At 37.2% G+C, this 19,421-nt stretch overlaps 2 protein-coding genes and 1 pseudogene across 3 annotated transcripts; 1 reads left to right on the forward strand and 2 right to left on the reverse strand.

Annotated features, from left to right (window-relative positions):
* Window positions 1–2: 2 nt before the first annotated feature.
* On the reverse strand, window positions 3–3,254 carry LOC127959042 (glutathione peroxidase 1-like). The gene is made up of 2 exons (XM_052558040.1): window positions 3,198–3,254; window positions 3–829 (listed from the first exon to the last, which is right to left on the reverse strand). Exons 1-2 carry the CDS (start codon window positions 3,252–3,254, stop codon window positions 479–481), a joined length of 408 nt encoding a protein of 135 aa, XP_052414000.1. The 3' UTR covers window positions 3–478.
* Window positions 3,255–3,892: 638 nt separating this feature from the next.
* Window positions 3,893–5,307, reverse strand: LOC127959481 (glutathione peroxidase 1-like; annotated as a pseudogene).
* Window positions 5,308–5,338: 31 nt separating this feature from the next.
* fancd2 (FA complementation group D2) lies at window positions 5,339–19,249 on the forward strand. Of its 2 annotated transcripts, none has more exons than XM_052558700.1 (44): window positions 5,339–5,761; window positions 5,960–6,073; window positions 6,189–6,329; window positions 6,477–6,544; window positions 6,639–6,748; window positions 6,842–6,899; window positions 7,296–7,348; window positions 7,447–7,525; window positions 7,697–7,821; window positions 8,011–8,098; window positions 8,456–8,560; window positions 8,674–8,774; window positions 8,926–9,037; window positions 9,143–9,178; window positions 9,282–9,428; window positions 9,536–9,670; window positions 9,766–9,897; window positions 10,082–10,189; window positions 10,298–10,407; window positions 10,513–10,567; window positions 11,045–11,164; window positions 11,425–11,498; window positions 11,676–11,822; window positions 11,932–12,032; window positions 12,253–12,368; window positions 12,610–12,718; window positions 12,932–13,033; window positions 13,125–13,222; window positions 13,404–13,571; window positions 13,649–13,765; window positions 14,248–14,376; window positions 14,474–14,592; window positions 14,680–14,790; window positions 14,879–15,012; window positions 15,094–15,193; window positions 16,032–16,154; window positions 16,318–16,411; window positions 16,506–16,577; window positions 16,672–16,710; window positions 16,792–16,866; window positions 16,974–17,048; window positions 17,187–17,333; window positions 18,263–18,343; window positions 18,932–19,249. In XM_052558700.1, exons 2-44 carry the CDS (start codon window positions 6,010–6,012, stop codon window positions 18,995–18,997), a joined length of 4,344 nt encoding a protein of 1,447 aa, XP_052414660.1. In that variant the 5' UTR covers window positions 5,339–5,761; window positions 5,960–6,009; the 3' UTR covers window positions 18,998–19,249. The 2 variants fall into 2 exon arrangements, with proteins under 2 accessions (XP_052414660.1, XP_052414661.1); XM_052558701.1 differs by having other exon boundaries at window positions 5,603–5,761; window positions 5,967–6,073.
* The last annotated feature ends 172 nt before the right edge of the window (window positions 19,250–19,421 follow it).

The following is a 19,421-nucleotide window of genomic DNA, read 5'->3' on the forward strand; positions in this document are numbered from 1 at the left end:
AATTTATTTTTGAAATATGTTTGGCTTAGTAAAATTGTGGGAAATTCTACTCCCGCGTCACACCCCCACACTAGAGATAAGTTTCCACTGGAATTCATTAATGCAGAATGAATCTCATAAAAGCACCAGATGATCAGTATCGTACACAACAGACCAAACCCTAAAGCTCTGTGTGTGTTCTTGTCCTCCCACATTAACTGAACTGAACACATTTATTGGTCCAGATTGCATGTTGTACCATACAAGAGCTAAATGAAACTGTTCGGTTAGGACTTCTGCACGGCATCAGATGCTCCCCACAGACAAAGCATGTTTACAGGAGCACCTTCATGAAGTAAAAGTCCAAACACAGTAACTTCATGCAAATGAGAGCACAACCTGTCATGAACACTTATAGGAGACCCATGCAGGTAAAGGTATGCAATGCAGAAACTGGGATATTGATTTTTTTTGACACCCTTTTGACCACAAAACCATTTTACTTGGCTATGCTGAGAAGTTTCTTGATGTCTCCCTCGATGTTGCTGGTCAGGTATCTCTTGCTGTAGCGTTTGAATGGAACTCCATCAGATCCAATGAGAAACTTCTCGAAATTCCAAGAGATGTCGTTTCTGCACACGGGACTCCACACGATATATTTGGGGTCGTTCATGAAGGGCATTGGCTCATCGCTCGGGAATGGAAGTTTCTCCTTAAGGAAGACGAAGAGAGGGTGAGCGGTTTTCCCGTTCACGTCTTCCTTCTCCAAGAGCTGGAATTTAGGTTCAAAGCCATTGCCAGGACGGACATACTTTAAGGAAAGAGGGATCTCTTCATTTGTACAGTTTTCCTGAAATTATTTTTAAAATAATGTGTAAAAAAAAAAAGTATTAACACATGTTAGACTGCACACCATAAACACAATCGAGCCTAAAAAAAAAAAAAAAAACAGTGAACAACCCCTTTAAATGGAAAACAAGCACTATAGTGTAACAATAAATTATGAAAATGTTAATGCTTCTTGTCAATAGGCTCCCCTGGAAACTGCATGACAGGCCAGTGACATAGGATTCTGACTAGATTAATGTTAAGGACATAATGGAGGAAATAACTATTTAGGGACCTTATAAGTCTAATGACAAGGGAAAATATATGCTAAAATGACAAATGGGTGTTAATGTGGACTACTGGAGGTTATAACTTTAGTTCACACGAGCTAGCAGCTGGCTAAACCAGTTAATTCCATTTCCCAAATTCCCACTTAATGTAGTATATACAACGGTTCAAATCACTGAGCAGGAGGGGGATCTGCTCCCAGGCCAGTTGACAATGTTCTGTACACAGACACATGCACACCCACAAACACACACCCTGCATCCAAACACCCCCCCCCCACACACACACACACACATACGCCCAACTCCCCTTCTCCACACACACACCCACACAGTCATTAGTCAGCTAAAATATAAAAAGGATTTTAATAGAATGGAGAACTTGAATAACTGACTAAATAATCCATTAATCAAATTGTTGCTTAAATTGTTGTTGACTACAATGTTACACACGTTAAACAATTTTAATAGTTTTAAATGATTTAAAATGAATTTACAGAGTAGATTGATCATCCTGTGTACAGAAAGAAATAATTTTTCCTCTGATTAAATTTTTTTTTTTTTTTTGTAAGTGATAATCTGTTTGGCATGCTAAATTATGGTGAATATAGGTTTTTTTAGGCCTAATACATTTTAGATTACAAAGTGACCTGTCCCAGATGATCAAAATCAGGCAGAAGGTTTTTGTTTTGTTTTGTTTACACAAAAAATACTAATAGGTGTGGCATGTCTCCTCTCCTCTGGGTATAATATCAACATTATTTCTTCTGGTGTGGTTAGAAAACATCTTGGGGATTTCAGAAAAGTCTAATGTGTTGATCTAATGTGTTAGACCGTTATCGAAATAAATCACAGAATTCAAAATTGCAAACAATGTCCCAGCTTACCTGAATTCACCCTAATTGTTCAAGAGATGCATAAGAGGCTGACAATAAGCTTAATATATAGCCTACTTGTTTAATTAGTGACAGTTAGCCTGCATTTTTAAATCTTTATTTGAATGTGGCAATTAAAATTTTTATTTTAAAACCTTTATTTGAATATGGAAACATAATATTGAGCTCTACAATATTTCTATGAATAAATCTGTGACAGAGACTGTCAGCCAATCACTGTGTGCATATTTAGTAAGTATGCTGACATCATCTACGGCAACAAGATCAACCCCGCACTTAATCGTAGTTTAAGACTCCTGTCTATTACTTAGTAAATGTTTGTTTCTGCAGCTTTGTGAAATCTTGACCTCTGAAACAGCCAATTTACTAATTTAATGTAATTTAATTAAGACTATAAGAATAAGAATATTTTCATATTTAAATGTATTTTTTTAAATGCTTTGCATTGTGCAAAATGATCACAAATGGGTATTGATGCTTTGAAATTGTTTTCTATTGGTGTGTTTCCTTGTTTACAGTTGGAGCCCTGATGTGAACATGAGTTCCATCAATGACTCCAGCTATGCTCACGAAAGTAGCTTGTTTTTCAGCCTGGTTTGACTGACAGAAAGTCAAAGAACTACCATATAGTAGTGGCAAAAGTGATGCTGGCCTAAGAAATTTGACATCTTCACCCCCAATTAAAAAAAAAAATTAATACAATGTTAAAGATTTTGTAAGCATATTGCATAGTTGCTTAGAATTAACTTTTTTTACTTGTGATACTAATGCAATGAAACATGCCAACATGTCAATGCGGTCATAATTTTTGACCATGTTGTCATACGAAGAAATCCTGAACACATGCAAAAACAAGAGCGGACCAACGAAATATTAACAACTGATTATGTTGTGGTCAATCTCAGTGTTCCCAATTTAGTGACTTCCTCGCCCCTTTTGAGATTTTTTCAAAAGGGCAAAAATCTAAATCTAAAAAAGCAAAATCAATTTCTTGGACAAACCTTATCTAGATCCAAAGTCTTTCCCAATGATCTATATTTATTTTATGTAGATTGGTGAACTTGCCATTATGATGTAATCTAGCAACATTTAGCAGCTCTTTCAACTGAAAGCAGTGGACGGCACTGGACAGTGTTTCCCCCCTTATATTCTGATGGTTTAAATGAAATGTAGGGGTCATAAATAATTCAAATAAAAAACTTCACACATCACTTTTGGCCACTGTTGTGTTTGGTGAGGTTAGTGCCACAATAGTTAAGACCATGCTTACTGTGTCATCACCAGCGCATTGCAGCATTTTTGGAGCCAAAAAATGTAACTACTACATTTCTGTTTTCTTAAGTTATTAAATTTCTTACTTGGTCAGTTATAGAAAGAATTGATTATCTTGACGATCGAAGTTTGTACTGTTTTATCAACTCTATATCATCATATAATTCCAATATGTCATATCTTCATTGGAAACTGTGTGTCTCCTCCTTTTTGCTGCCATCTTGTTACTCCTAATTAGGTTAGGAGACCTCTCCAGCTCTCTTAAATATTTTAGGAGTATTTTAATATTTTAGCAATATTTTAGTCTTAACACTTAGGAACCTTTATGAATCACTCTTATACTTAAGTCTAGGAATAAGAGTAAAATCACGTCATTTTTAGAATTTTGACACATTTAAGAATAAAATTGTAATAATATGGCCCCAGTCTTTATTGTCACATGATCCTTTAAGATTATAATATTGATGTGCTGTGGGAAATTCTACTCCCGCCTCGCACCCCCACACATTAATGCAGAATGAATCTCATAAAAGCACCAGATGATCAGTATCGTATTACACAACAGACCAAACCCTAAAGCTCTGTGTTCTTGTCCTCCCACATTAACTGAAGCTGAAAAAAAAGCCAATCTTTAGTCTTGAGTAGAAAACACATTTATTGGTCCAGATTGCATGTTGTACCATACAAGAGCTAAATGAAACTGTTCGGTTAGGACTTTTGCACGGCATCAGATGCTCCCCACAGACAAAGCATGTTTACAGGAGCACCTTCATGAAGTAAAAGTCCAAACACAGTAACTTCATGCAAATGAGAGCACAACCTGTCATGAACACTTATAGGAGACCCATGCAGGTCAAGGTATGCAATGCAGAAACTGGGATATTGATTTTTTTTTACACCCTTTTGACAACAAAACCATTTTACTTGGCTATGCTGAGAAGCTTCTTGATGTCTCCCTCGATGTTGCTGGTCAGGTATCTCTTGCTGTAGCGTTTGAATGGAACTCCATCAGATCCAATGAGAAACTTCTCGAAATTCCAAGAGATGTCGTTTCTGCACACGGGACTCCACACGATATATTTGGGGTCGTTCATGAAGGGCATTGGCTCATCGCTCGGGAATGGAAGTTTCTCCTTAAGGAAGACGAAGAGAGGTTGAGCGGTTTTCCCGTTCACGTCTTCCTTCGCCAAGAGCTGGAATTTAGGTTCAAAGCCATTGCCAGGACGGACATACTTTAAGGACAGAGGGATCTCTTCATTTGTACCGTTTTCCTAAAACAGCAGAGCGATAGATAGATAGATAGATAGATAGATAGATAGATTGATTGATTAAATTAATAAAGTATTAATTAAATACAGCTACTTTTATTTAGTTATTTATAAAAATAAAAGTATTATTATTTGATAATTATATTTATCATATCTTATACTAATATTATATAATTTATTATCAGTATATTATTATCAGTATTCATATCCAAATATTAAATATTACATCTATATATATATATATATATATAATTATGTAAATTAACATTTATTTATATTTCTATTGTAATGCAAAGCAACAAATAATCTTTTAAGTATTACATAATTTACAAATGTTGATTAATGACTTAATACGGTCAAGACATTTAGGCTGCCTTTATTTTATACAGTTGAACCATCACACATAAGCACAGGTGTAAGACAGCAGGTGATGACAGAACGCGTGCGCCACAGGCACCTGTTCGGCAGTCAAACAAGGAGTTTACTGTGAGTTATCTTACCTGATAGCCGAACTGATTGCAGGGAGCTCCCAGAATCACAAGCCCTTTATCTGAGAAGCGATCGTGGAGCTCGTTCATCTGGATGTAATCCCTGGTGGTCGTTTCTCAAAAAGAAGCGACATTCTCGATCAGGACCACCTTGCCCTGTAGAGAACAAAACTTGAACTCCTCTCCAGTGATGGTTTCGGCAGTGATGTCGTAAAACGATTTTATTCCAGCCATGTTTATAGTTGTCTTGCAGGTAATACAGAATCTAGGAAAGTGACACTTGTATAAAACTGATAAACGTGGGCGGTGTGCTATGAAGCGACCAATCAAGGCAAGACGCTCCACGCGTACTTTTAATACACGCCCATATACTATTAGGGAGTGTCATCAAATTGTTCTGTTTACTGCTTAACGGTTGGGAGAGTTTATCTTCTTATCTGTGAATCTGATTACATGTTTTGTTATGTCTTTCGCATTTTTACACTTATAAATAGGGATACAGTTAATAGACAAAACATACAGTAACGTTCCAAAATAATTTGTATGTCGACACAGAATTGAGAATTTTACCACGGTCCCTAGACTTTACGAAACACTGGCGCGGGAAGCTTTGTGTCTGTCTGATCTTTTAGCCTGTTGAAGAAAACTCGTTCTATGCTCACGTCTAAATTTAATCAGCATTTATTAGTATCACATCAACGTTACAAACGTTTAATATCAGCATCGTGGGGAGTAACGTTAAGGTAAACACTTCTGACCAAATTTTGTTTCAAATTTCGTCGACATAGTTGAATATGTAATTTAGCTCTTGCTAGCATGACACGATTGTTTACCATCTTCAGAGAATGGATTCAGGGATTGTTTGAACCAGGATTGTCAATATTGAACTGTCAGTTGTGTACATAGTTTTCTGAAATAGCTGTTTGATGTAACCCCAACAGCGAACAGGTCATATTGGTTATTTATAATTTCCATCTGATCTGAGCTCAAGATGATGCGTAAAAAGAAGCGCTCGTCCGTCACAGCGAATGACGATTCCACACTTGACGTTCCTAGTAAGTTCATGATGACGTCACGTCTTAAATCTGGAATGGCTAAAATCATTTTTACATTATGTGAAATTAAAAATATTTATTTTTGGCGTTTATTAATGTCTCTTCATTCGCACAGAATCAAAAAAGGCCAAGAGCAGTGGACGAGCAGCAAAGTCTCCAGTACAGGACTCCTTCCCGGACTCGGAATCAGTTTTTGTTCAGTTTCTGAAGGAATCTGGCGTCACTTTGACAGCTGGCAGTACAGCTAATGAAATCGGTAAGAAAATATGCATTGACAACAAAGATGAAATCACAATGCATACATGCATGTTTATATCAACTAACACATTATTTATAAACACATAACATATATTTTTGAATGAATGAATTATTAATGATTTATTATTATAATTTTTTTTTAAAGCTGTAGACCAAGTAATATTTCAAAAGCGGCTCCAGCAGCAGTTACGAAAGCATCCCAGATTCCCCAATGTGAGAAACAGCTCATTATTATACTACTTATTTTTTTTTTCCAACGAAAAAGCTTACTTTACATATATTTACATTGTTAAATATCTGTTTATAGATAATTCAGGAGTTTATATCTGCACTGGAAACATACATTGAAGACCCAGAGAGATTCAGAAACTGCCTTCTGCCTTGCGTGCCATCGTCCACGCCACAGCAGGATGCCAAGTAATTCACCGATTCTTGAATATTAAAATAATTAATTAAAATGTTTTGTTATTCTAATTTTCTAATTGTTGCTTATTTTCCCTTTAATATCAGTTCCGGCTCCTATCAGGAAAGTCTTGTACGCTTGTTGCTAGGAATAGACATGCTACAGGTAAATACCTGCTCAATTTACATCTTAAAATACAAAGCAATAGAAAATAAATGTCCTTTTCCTACAAATAGACTGGACTGAATATATTATTTTTTCATTCGTAATTGTTATTTTATTCTATAATAATTATACATCGTTTTTATATATTATTCTTTATTATATGTTTTACTATTTATTATTTTTATTTAAAAAAAAAACATCCTTATCCATTCTTAAATGATTATATAGAAAATGTCATGAATAAATTAAAAATGTAGGATACTTTTATTTTTATTTTTAATGTAGCTTTTTTACATGTTCTGCTGAAATAATTAAGTACAGCAATTAATTATTAACATTTATTCAAAATAGTTGGGGGAATATAAGTAATCTATATTTTCCTTTTCCTGCATTTAGACCCAGGTCATAAACACTTTGTTTGAAAAGCTTCCAGAATTCATGTTTGAAGGGTAAATGTCTTTTTGATCACTTTTTATACACATCACTTTAATTAAATAAACAGTCCTGTAACATCCCTTATCACTGATGGCAATGTGCTCTGTTACAGTGTGAGTGAGGATGGCCTCAATGTTCCCCGTCTCATAATAAACCAGTTGAAGTGGCTGGACCGAATTGTAGATGGCAAGGTACACAGTCGACTGATATTGTCTGTGTGAATGTACTACATGGTGAAAATGTCCCAGTGATCATCAGAATTGTCAAAAATTCCTTTGTAGCAGCCATAAAACTTTGTCAAAGCCAAAATATGGCACTACTGTGACCAATATCTGACTGATATATTTGTTGTGAATGTGTAGGATTTGAGCAGTAAGCTGATGCAGATGGTGTCTGTGGCTCCGGTGGAGATCCAGCGGGACATTATTACCAGCCTGCCTGAAATCCTGGAGGATTCCCAGCATGGCGATATGGCCAAAGAACTAAAGTACACCAGCCGTAGCCAAACCTGTTTTTTTTTTGTGCCATTTCCCAATGCATGGAATTAAAGTTGTGTTGTTTTGTCCTGTGTTTGGTTTAGTAATTATGGCTGGCTGTGATGGTAATGTTGAGGTGCTTGTTATCATCGTGTATATTGTTTAAGTGAGTCTGTGTTTGTATCTGCTCCCTTGTGCAGTGGTTTACTTCAGCAAAACACTCAGCTCCCTGTGCCTATATTGGATGCTTTATCCAGTCTGAATCTGAGCTCTGCGTTACTCTCCGAGGTACTTCTAAACATGCAAATATCTTCCCTAAAAAGTATTGGTCTCAGTGTTATCACTTTAAATAATTCTTTAAAGAAAAAAGGTTAGGTTTTATGTTTAATGTTTTTAAATTAGTATGTCATGCTGCATTTATTTAAGAGTAAAATAAAAATATATATATTGTAATTTTAAAATAAGTTTTCTATTTTCACAATCATGTTTTATAATGTAATTTATTCCTGTAGTGGCAAAGCTTTTTTTTTTTATATATAAAAAAAACTGATTATATAAAAGTCAGTCACTTTCTTTGCTGAGTAAAATGATTAATTTATTTAGCCTTTTAGACTGTAATGTATACTGTGTCTTTCTCTCTATCAGGTGCGTGAGGTGGTTATGGGAACTCTCTCTGCAGTGCAGTTAGAGGATCTTCCTGTTGTAGTCAAGTTCATCTTACACTCCATCTCTGCATCTGATGCTAATGAGGTCAGGCCTTTGTTTGTGTTTTGTTCATAAAAAATGTCTTTTCTCTGGTTGACAATTTTAAATCAGTTTCCTGTAGAGCTGTAGTTATGCTCATGCCCTTTCATGCTCCTCAGGTGGTGTGTGACCTGCGTAAAAAGCTGGAGTTGGAGCAATGTGTTTTGCCAGCAGTGTTGCAGGCTTCCCAGAGTCGTATGAAAACCAAAGCCATGTCAGGGTGAGACTTTTTAAAATTCTGCCTTCATTTACTTACTCTCATTTGTCCCTCCCAAACCCATATGACAATTTATTCCCTGGAAGACAAATAAGAAGTTGTAAATATATCCGGTTCTGCTGGTCTTGTTCTTGATTTTAATGTCACTGCTCAGGTCCTCCAGGGTCCCATCATGCAGCAATGGTCAGGACAGTGTGGCTTTGGTTTTGGAGGCCATTAAGTCAGCTATCCGATTTCAGAAGACCATCTCAGAGGCTTGGCTAAAAGTGAGTTCATATAATCTTGATAGCTTTTTTTGTTTTACTTTCTGGTGCAATATTTCCATGCAACTGAAGTTATCTAATTACTGTTCAAATTTTTTTTAATTTCAGGCAATAGAGAATGTTGATGAGTCAGACGACCATAAGGTTTGATTGACTCCTATCAGAATGTTCTTATGCGATTCCCATTAGATTGACATACCTGAACATCCAAATTGCAAGACTACATGTAACTTGTTGTGTCTCTCAGGTGGTTGACCTGTTGGTGCTGTTTATCCTTCACTCTACTAATGCAAACCACAGCCGGCGTGGGGCTGAGAGAGTGCTCAAAGTCAAAGTTCGCAAGGGTCTGATTCAGGAAAACCTCTTGCAGAAGACCTTTAAGGGTCATGCTCAGGTCTGCTTTCATTCACATGCTTATGACCAAGAAACACACCTAATGATGCCAACTGAAGTGTTGGCTTCCCTTGTACATATCAAGTATGGTGTAAATGTTTTATACAGGTGATGCGGGGTTATTTCCCATCAATTCTGGCTCTAGCTATGGGACTCTTGCGTTCTCCAGACTGCTGTGTGGTGTCTTTCGGAGGTCACATGTACAAACAGGCCTTCACTGCCTTTGACTCCTACTGTCAGCAGGTATGAAAAGAAATGCCTCTTAATACAAGTTCACAACAAACACTCTAATTTAAAGACCTGCACTGATGTCCAGTACGTGTGTGTTTGTTGTGTAGGAGGTGGTGGGCTCTCTGGTCACACACGCATGCAGTGGTGTGAGTGGTGAAGTGGATGTGGCTCTTGAGCTGCTCTGTGAGCTGGTATCCCAGAAGCCTGCAGAAATGAGCCAGTTCACTGTTTTTGTGAAGGTATAAACCTGCCTATATAGATAATGAAATATGTCTTCTGAGTCAGTTCTGTTCATGAAGTCAGATTGACATGAATCAGTCTGAATCTAAATGGTTTTATTTAAACAATTTTGAAGGAATTTCTTTTCAAGTGCATAATGATATTTAAGCATTTTGCTGGTGTGAGTTGTGGGTCATCTGGCAGGGTATTCTGGACTACATGGACAACCTGACCTCACAGCAGATCAGACGACTCTTCCACCTGCTCAGCCGCTTGGCATTTGGACAGGAGCAGCACGGAGGACACATCCAGGTGAGAAACACACTGCATCCTAAAAGTATAGTTGTCATTTTTTTCAATTAATGGGATAGCTAATCCAAAAATGAAAAATCTGTCAAATCTCTGTATGTCCTGCACCAGGATGACATGCACATCGTCATCCGTAAGCAGCTGTCCAGCACGGTGCCCAAATACAAGCGTATTGGTATTATTGGTGCAGTCATGATGGTGGGCAGTATTGGGGCCTGCAGGTACTCTCTTTGCTGGTGCATTGCAGTGTTTTTCGCTTCTACACCTTGCATATAAGCCTGAGATCTTTGGGCTTTACTCTGTTTGGTCTTGTATTGTTTTTGTAGAAATAAACCTGATGGCTCTCAGGGTGGCACACTGCCCAAAGAGACACACAGACAGGTGAGTGAAATTATCTGATGGTTTGAGTGTGCACTGTACCCGTCTGTAAGATTTTTGAAAGAAGTCTCTTATGCTCACCAAGACTGCATTTATTGATCAAATATACAGTCAAAAGATGCAATATACTCCAATTTAAAATGGTTTTAAAATGTAATATGTTTTAAATAGTATTTTATGCCTGTGATGCAAAGCTACATTTTCAGTAGCCATGCCTCCAGCCTTCAGTGTCACATGATTCATCAGAAATCATTCTGATATGCTGATTTGATGCATAATAAAGATCTTTTATTATTATCAGTGGAAACTGGAAACTGTCATATGTTTTCTGGATTCTTTGATGAATAGAATAGAATAAAACAATGCCAATTATTTGAAATGAAAAGTGCTGGAAGATTATAAATGTGTTGCCTACTTTCGCTCCTTACTTGTCGCTGACCCATGTACCACGTAAGGTTTTGAGTGTTGCTGTGTCTGTAGGTGATGGCTCTGTTGGAGCTGGTATGCTCATGCAGTGAGAGTTCCCCTGAAGCTGCCGCTCTCTACTACGATGAGCTGGCCAACCTGCTGCAGACCTGCAAACTGGACCCTCTAGTTCAGGTGTGTGTGGGTTATTGACTGTAAATAGCCCCTTAAAACAGCCTTCATGTCCTCATCTTTGGATTTTTTCTCTAAATGAGTTTGAAATGACGTGATGCTAACATGTAAATGCTAACAGAATTGTATTTTAATGAGTGAACTATCCCTTTAATTAAGTTATATACAAAAAGAATACATTTCAGATGGATCGCTACATGACTAAAATGTCTGTATATTATATTAGTATTTTAAACTCTCTATTATGGCTATATCATTCTTAGGCATGGATCGGGAAGAGTGTGCTAGAGGATTTTCAGGAAGACTTTGTTGTAGACCTTGGACCAGATTTATCAGGGTGAGTGACACATTAAGAGCTCATAAAGAAAGAATAGTATAATCATTACGACCTGCTTTTTTTGTTGTCAAATTAAAGCAATTGGCTGTTTCATTTATTTGTTTAAATTCCAGCATTTTTATGTCTTGACTTTCTCATGACCCCTCTTGTGTGTGTATGTGTGTGTGTGTCTCTCAGCCCGTTTGTGTTTCCAGCCTCTGTGATGTATAATTTGGATGAGGATGAGAGTCAAGGGGGAATAGCCATCAATCTACTGCCACTTATGACTCAAGACCAGCAGCTCAAAACAGACACATCCCAAGCAGCTGGAGTCAAGAAAGAGAGGTCATTAATGAATACTCCACGCTGAACTCATTTTTACGCTCTCTTACTGTAGACTGTAATACAAGATCCCTGCATTGTCACTATCTGAATGATTCTCTTATTCTCACAGGCGCGTGTCTCCTTTGTGTCTGTCCTCATTTTTCCGCCTGCTGAGGTTGTGTGAGGAGGTGCAGCACCAGGGTGATCTGGAGGAGATTGATGCTCTGCTAGGTCAGATACTAGACACCTGCAGTTTTTTTTTTTTTTTTTATCATAATTTTGTTCTGGACTGTTTTTTGTCTTGTTCGCTGTGAAAAAGTAAATGTAATAGATGCCTCTGCTTTATTAATGCATTATGATTGTGTTTAAACTGTAAGATTACTTATATCAAGGTTAAGATTATCACAAGAGGTATTTAAGGTTAAAAAACATGAGTTTTGTGCCGTTCTAGGCTGTCCTTTGATTCTGACTGATATGGAGGTGGTGGAGAAGGTGGAGAGTCTGTCTAAGGCTGAGCGAGAGTTCCTCTGTTCTCTGCTCTTTTACACCATCAACTGGTTCAGAGAGGTAAGTACAGCATAGTACTAAATTCAGAATGGCTTTACAGTCATCACTGATCAATTCTGATGACTATTTGGCCTTTTTAAAGTATTCACTTTAGTTGCAAATGAATAGTTCATGCAAAAATGAGAAGTCTGTGTTCAGTTTATTATTTGGATCTACAGATTGGAATTATGTGTTTTTGATGTTATTTTATAATTAATATATTCTAATATGTAAAGTATGCATGTCTGTTTTATGAATGTAGACGGTGAATGCTTTTTGCAAGCAGAATGATCCCGAGATGAAAATGAAGGTTGTAACTCGTATTCAGAATATCACTTACCTTCAGAGTGTACTGCAGACATGCTTAGCAGGTACCAGAGGGACAGATTATCTTCTTCCCCAGTGTGTGTGTGTGTGTGTGTGTGTGTGTGTAAATGTATACATACAAATTAGTTGTTACATTTATTAATTTGTATTTTATTTTTAAGTAATTTTTTAACAATTTTGTTAATTATATTTGAAAATGATTTAAATTTCCTGTATTTTATTTTCTCTGCAAAGTTAACAATGTTTTATTGTGTTAGCTACTCCAGGCTACACTCCTCCTCAGGCTAACTTTGATGGAGAGAGTGCTGAAGGCATGATACCCTCTTCTTCAAGTGCTCTGCCAAAGAAAGGAAAGAAGGGTAAGTCTGCTGGAGAAATCGGCAAACTGATTTGTGCTATAGATAGGGTCAGTTCTTCACTGTGAGTGTGTGTGTGTGTGTGTGTGTGTAGAGTCATCTGGGAGGAAGAGGAAGGCTTCAGCGAGTAAGAACTCCTCAGGAGACAAATCCCAGCTGGAGGGGGCAGCAGAAGCAGAGGATTCCCAACAGGTAAAGACCATATTTATTTCATGCCCATTGGTTAACAGACATTTGAATCAACATCTTGTAGAGTGGACTGTAACACCATAGTCTTTGAGATGAAGAGTACTTCAATACCTGAAAATTTGACTATGGTGTCAGCTGGATTTTAATTTCAATCTCTTAGAAAAACAATTGTTTGTTGTGGCAGGATCTTCCAGAGAAAGAGAACGAGAAGGAGAAAGAAAAGGATGCCAAATCAGGAGTCAGTCTGTCCTCGTACTGGCCGTTCTTCAGAGAGCTTGATGTTGAAGTTCTGAGCGTGCTTCAGTGTGGCCTTCTGTCCCGGACCCTGTTGGACACTGAGCTACACAGTAAGGTAAAACGAGTCTGTTTGCTGGTCAGTTCTTGGTAAAAGTACATGCTTTAATTAAATGAGTGCTGTTTTGTGTGTAGTTAAGAGAGGAAGTGCAGTTGGGCCCTGCAGAGTTACTTTTCCTGCTGGAGGACATGTGGCGTAAACTGGACTTCAGTTTGGCTTCTGCACCAGCCAAAAAGGCTCCATTTCTTAAAGTATGAAAACACGCACATTACTAAACCTGTTTTACCCAGTCAAACATGTTATTGGACAGTTTCGAAGTAACAGCATTTGATGCTTTACATTGAAATGATGCCCAAATTCACCAAAGTTCGGCATTATTATAATGTAATTAAATAATACAAGGTTCGCTGTAATCTTTAGCAAATTATGCTGTAAATTCACTCAATTTGGCATCATTTTAATTATTTAATAGTTTATTAACAGGTAAAGTAAATCTGTATTTTGCTTTTATCAAGTGCTCTTTGAAAGCTTAATAATGTACAGTATAAAAAGGAATATTTAAAATAATTGTTATTAAAGTAAATTAATGTTTTTAAATATAATATTTAATGAATGTTTGGTGAGCAATTAAGTAATCTAAATGTAAAATAAGCACAAATGAATTATAAAACATCTCCAGTATCAGCTGACAACCAATATGGTATTGAAATGTGTTCTGCGGTGTCTCTCCAAGAGTAAGACGGACAGAGCAGTTGGCTTTGCTCACTTGCAGCAGAAAAATGCCAAAGAGATCGCCACCTGCTGCATCGAGCTGCTGCCCACACTTTGCACACACCTGGAGAACTGCCACAATCACTTTCAGGTGCACATGCGTTTGCATTTATAGCCTTGTAAACATGTTCATTGCATGTGCATACGTCTGGGTTTATTGCTCTGTTTGAACGTTTGTCCTCACACAGACCCTGCTGTCTGAGCATCAGGGTGTTGTCGATGCTCCTGGTGTGGATGTGAAGGAACAGCAGCTCATGTGTTCAGCATATCAGCTCCTACTGCAAGTGCTACATACTACGTTCAGCTGGTGAGCACGAAAGAGTTAGTCGTTAGTTGACTTTCCTGACAACTACAAAACCTTCTTACCATCTTCAATCACCTGCTTTTCATTCAGGGCTGGATTTTCTGGTCCAGAGCATCGTGCTCTGCTGAAGAGCGCTCTGGGGGTCCTGGCCGGCCGACTGAAGGAGGACGAGTCTGATTTGACTCTGGATCAGCTCAGCAGGTGGGAGCGTCAGTGCACATACATCTTACTTGCTGTTAGTGGACAACATGCGATGTAACAGTGTCTAAATGGTGTTTTATATGCTCAGGCACGCTTTTGAGTACCTGCAGAACTTCCGAAGCACAGTGCCCAGCCTGAACACTGCCTTGTGTCTGACCCAGCTGCTCATTGTGCTGTCCCAGTACGGGGGATCAAACCACAGGACCTACAGAGAACAGATCAGTGCGTTTCCACTAACGTATGCTGTATAATATTGGTTGCTCTCTGTAAAACATTCATTCTGAGTGCCATCATTTCCCCCAGCATCCCTGACGAAGCACTTCCTCTGTCAGGAGTGGGTTACAGCGAGTGGAGAGAAAGAGCGAGGAAACAAATACAATGATGCTCTTCAGACTCTACTCAGGTGTGTTGTGAGTTACACACAATAATGCTTAAGTTCCCATTCAGTTCCAGGAGTCATTGAGGCAGTGTTTTTATTGTTAACAATTTTTTTTTTTTTCAGTGATTTAAAATAAGCTGAATCAAGAGTAAAACAAGGCTAAAATTGTGTTGAAAAATATAAAAATGACAAAAGCACAAAGACCAAATTGCTAAACCTTAACTGGAATTAAAAGTAAAACCAAAAATATCACGGAGACAGTGTTTTAGTTCTGTATTAGTATATAAATAATATTAAAATAACACTGAATTGAGGCGATAAGGGTATTAAGACTCAAGAATACGAGATACTGTTAGATAGAGGAGAGAGACATAAGTCAATAAAAGGATTTCTATGCTTTATGATTCTCATTACATCCATTAATCCAGAAATAGTTGAATTTATTATACACAAAGACAGAATTTAATTAAATATTCATTCTGATCTTCCAACTCTAATATAATTATGATTATAATAATATATTATTTTACTAATTGAAATATTAAAGATTTATGACTTTTATTACATTGCATCAATATTTTATAATTAGGGAGAAAATCACCTGGAAAGCCTGTTCTCAGTTTTGCTGAAAATTATATGAAATCTTAACAAACCACATTTTATGACTGTTTTACTCTCTATTAGATTAAAAACAAATCTTACCCACTCTGGACTTTTGAACAGGATGGGCCTATCCAAAATATGCCCTAATTAATATACTCAAAAGAATGCAAGAATAAAATAACTTGAACTAAAATGCCATGCTTTAATACTATTATTCATATCTGAGGATGTTTAAATCAGTTTGTTTTTCCCGCTGTAGTATTTATCTGGAGCACACTGATGATGTTCTGAAGGCGGTGGAGGAAATAGCAGGTGAAGGGGTTCCAGAGCTGTTGAATGCTGCTAAAGATGCTAACTCACGCAGCTGGCCGACACTCAACAGGTACAGCAGGCTGCCATATCAAATTAATAATTACATGTACAATACATTATGTTTTTATACCAAAATATTTGACAACTCATCGTTGCATTTGACCAATCAGAATCAGGTATTCCACAGTGGCGTGTAATAAATGCAGATATCTGTGCTTTGCTTGACGCTGCAGGCAGACGTTCCTGGTGTACTACAAGAGCATGATGGCAGAGCTGGAGAGAGCTGTGCGCAAGATTCCTCCCAGCAAACAGACCGATAATCAAGAGGTGTGTGGCTGTAGATATAATTTCATTATTTCTTGGGTACCAACAAGAAGTGTAAGGAAAGTGTGTCTCAAGTTAATGACCTAAATCTCTTCAGGTGCAGAGCGAGAAGCTCTTAACATGGAATCTGGCTGTGCGTGACTTCCACATCCTCATAAACCTGGTCAAGGTACAGAGGCCTTCACATCTTTCCTGTTCTCCCAGTGTGCACATCACATTTATGACTCTGTAAACAGCATGTTCTTCTGTTTTCTGTGGCATAGATGTTTGACAGCAGACCCGTACTCACTGTGTGTTTAAAGGTAAGAAGCATTTGCACACATGAAGGTATGTTTATGAAGATAATGTCATTCAACACTTGTTTCCTCTTTGTTTTTGATCAGTATGGTCGTCTTTTTCTGGAGTCCTTCCTCAAACTTGGAATGCCTCTGCTCGATTATAGCTTTAAAAAACACAAGGTATTTCTGTCTAATTCATCAAAATGTATGTGTAACGTGGCATCTTAAGCTAAATTTGTCTGTTTAGTAACATGAGACATTTTAATCATTGCATGGGATCTTCTCAGGAGGATGTTCAGAGTTTGCTGAAGACCTTCCAGCTCAGTACTAGACAACTCCACCACATGTGTGGCCACTCAAAGGTGAATTACAGCATCTGCAGTGCATGGTGGACTGTGGAGCCCGAGTGGGATTGAAGATTGAAATGAGAAAACTCTAAATAAATTTAACTTATTGATGTTGAAAAGAATTTGTGATGCTCAGTGTTTTACGGTTCACAGATTAGGCAAGATACAGGGCTGACCAATCACGTTCCAGCCTTGAAGAAAAATCTGGAGCAGTTTGTGTATCGTGTGAAAGCGATGCTCACTCTTAACCATTGCCAGGAAGCCTTCTGGCTGGGGAACCTGAAGAACAGAGACTTAAAGGTGAGATGGAAAAATGTGGCAAAGTCACATCCCTAAAAAAGACCCACTATAAGAATTAGGGCGGTCAAAATGGCTGAAAAACTAAATTCAAATTTTGCTATTAAATATGATCAAAATATCGAATTATATTCATATTAAAATGCATAATTTCAGTTAGGGTGAAGAAAAGCATTTGGCTTCTCTCCTGAGACCCCAAGAGGGTGCATCGAGCGAAATGTTACTAATGCACATTTACTCCAATGCATTGGAATACATGACTGTGAAAAAAAAGTGCATAAGATTAAAAAACATTTTTTATTAATTTGTGTGAACGGCTTTGTTTCGGTTTTGATGTTCTCTTTTTCCGCAATATTTTGAATGAACATCGCAGCAGCGCTGTTTCTAGTTTCTTCAACTGGATAGGCTTCCAAAAAAATTCTAATACAATGACACTCCACGCACCGTCCGCATTATGTAAATTGCCTCATCAAGAGGGCTCGCGAAAAGCCGCGCATCCATCCGTGCCATGTCAAAAATTGCCTGCACACAGACAGACAGATGTGGTACTGCTTGTTGAGCTCGTCAGCCTTTTGAAAGCTGTGCGGACGAGGCTGTGTAAGAGATGGAATAAAGCACGGAATGTGAAGTATACCTGGGGCGGGCATTAAAGCAGCCTCCTTAACGCACAACTAAAATTCATGTGGATTTTTTTAATTTATATATTTATATATAATACTTTTTTTTTTTTTTTTTTTTGACAGCCCTAATAAGGATGGACTACTACTTTGGTTTTTACCTGCCCGGGTGACATTGTCACTGTTATTTTTGCTGCATAATATAATATTATCTGTAAATTATGCAGCTATAACATAAGTCTGTAAAGGGCACAGTGTAACATTTATTGATAATCCAGTGATGCTAAAAGTTTTTTTTTTTCTTTTGCTTTACAGGGTGAAGAGATTCTCTCTCAAAGGTCACAGGCAGTTGATGAAGAGGAAGAAGAGTCTTCTCAGCTGCAGAGTGAAGAGGAGGTACGGCATATTGACTGACTGCATTATCCTGCATTAAACACAGACATATGGTTTGATCAAATGTTAGCATGTTGCTAAATTATTATTTTTTTTTTTGCTATTACTAAAAGTTTAGGGTCTTATTGAAAAGTTTGAGATTTTTGAAAAATAAATTGTTTTAAGAAAGAAGTCTCATATGCTCAGCGAGGCTGCATTGATGAAAATATACATAAAAACAGTAATGTTGCCAAATATTATTATAATTTCAATGGCATTACAACATACTATGATTTCCAATTACTATGCATGATACAGTGGCCTTACAGACCACATTGTGTTAATATGCATGTATGACAGTTAGTTGTATTACTTCTCATATTTAAACTAATTTATCACATTAACATAGTCATCACCTGCACAGCAGCAGTATTTTGTTATCATGCAGTGTCATGTAATTCACAAAAGCAAATATACAGCATGGTTATAATTGCCTTTAATAGCCGGTAATGAACTTTGCTTTGCTTGTTTTGGGAGTTTCATTTCCTCATGAGATCTTTTATGAGAAATTTTGTATTTTGTATGTATTTAATTCAGTCTGTTTTAAAACAGGAGAGTGACTCTGATGAGAGGAACAATGCACAGGAAGAAGCGGAGGAATCGGATGAATCAGACTGAAACAAAGCAAATATTGTTATATATTAGTAACATGATTAGCACACTATTGTTGATTATTACATCAAATTAGTTTTAGGATTTGTTATCTCATATTAAATGGAAAAGATTTTGATTAGAGCTGTTGTGCAATGTTCAGTTAACTGTAATCAAGTGGTTTTCTTGCACCGCTCTAATTGTATTTGCATGTTTAATATGCTAATTGTTTATTTGTTTTCATATTGTTTCAATACAAATATAAATGGTAATAATACATTTGTCAATTGCCTTAATTTTATGCAAGTTCTTGTCCAATATTTGACTGTATGACAGAAATTCTGACGATAGCACACAATGTAATTGACATAATAAAACCCTAATTAAAAAAAAAAAACAACAACAGCAAAAAAAAAAAAAAAACACATTTGACATCGCCGAAAGTCACTGA

The sequence above is a fragment of the Carassius gibelio genome, chromosome B6 (assembly GCF_023724105.1).
Source record: "Carassius gibelio isolate Cgi1373 ecotype wild population from Czech Republic chromosome B6, carGib1.2-hapl.c, whole genome shotgun sequence".
Classification (NCBI taxonomy): Eukaryota; Metazoa; Chordata; class Actinopteri; order Cypriniformes; family Cyprinidae; genus Carassius; species Carassius gibelio.

Excerpts from the sequence above, each read along its gene's own strand:
- LOC127959042 (XM_052558040.1), bottom strand. The coding sequence starts at position 3,254 with ATGGTCTTAACTATTGTGGCACTAACCTCACCAAACACAACAGTGGCC. Across the intron at positions 830-3,197 it reads CAACAGTGGCCAAAAGTGAT|GAAAACTGTACAAATGAAGA; the intron begins GTGTGAAGTTTT and ends AAATAATTTCAG.
- fancd2 (XM_052558700.1), top strand. The coding sequence starts at position 6,010 with ATGATGCGTAAAAAGAAGCGCTCGTCCGTCACAGCGAATGACGATTCC. Across the intron at positions 11,165-11,424 it reads AACTGGACCCTCTAGTTCAG|GCATGGATCGGGAAGAGTGT; the intron begins GTGTGTGTGGGT and ends TATCATTCTTAG. Across the intron at positions 14,593-14,679 it reads CTACATACTACGTTCAGCTG|GGCTGGATTTTCTGGTCCAG; the intron begins GTGAGCACGAAA and ends CTTTTCATTCAG.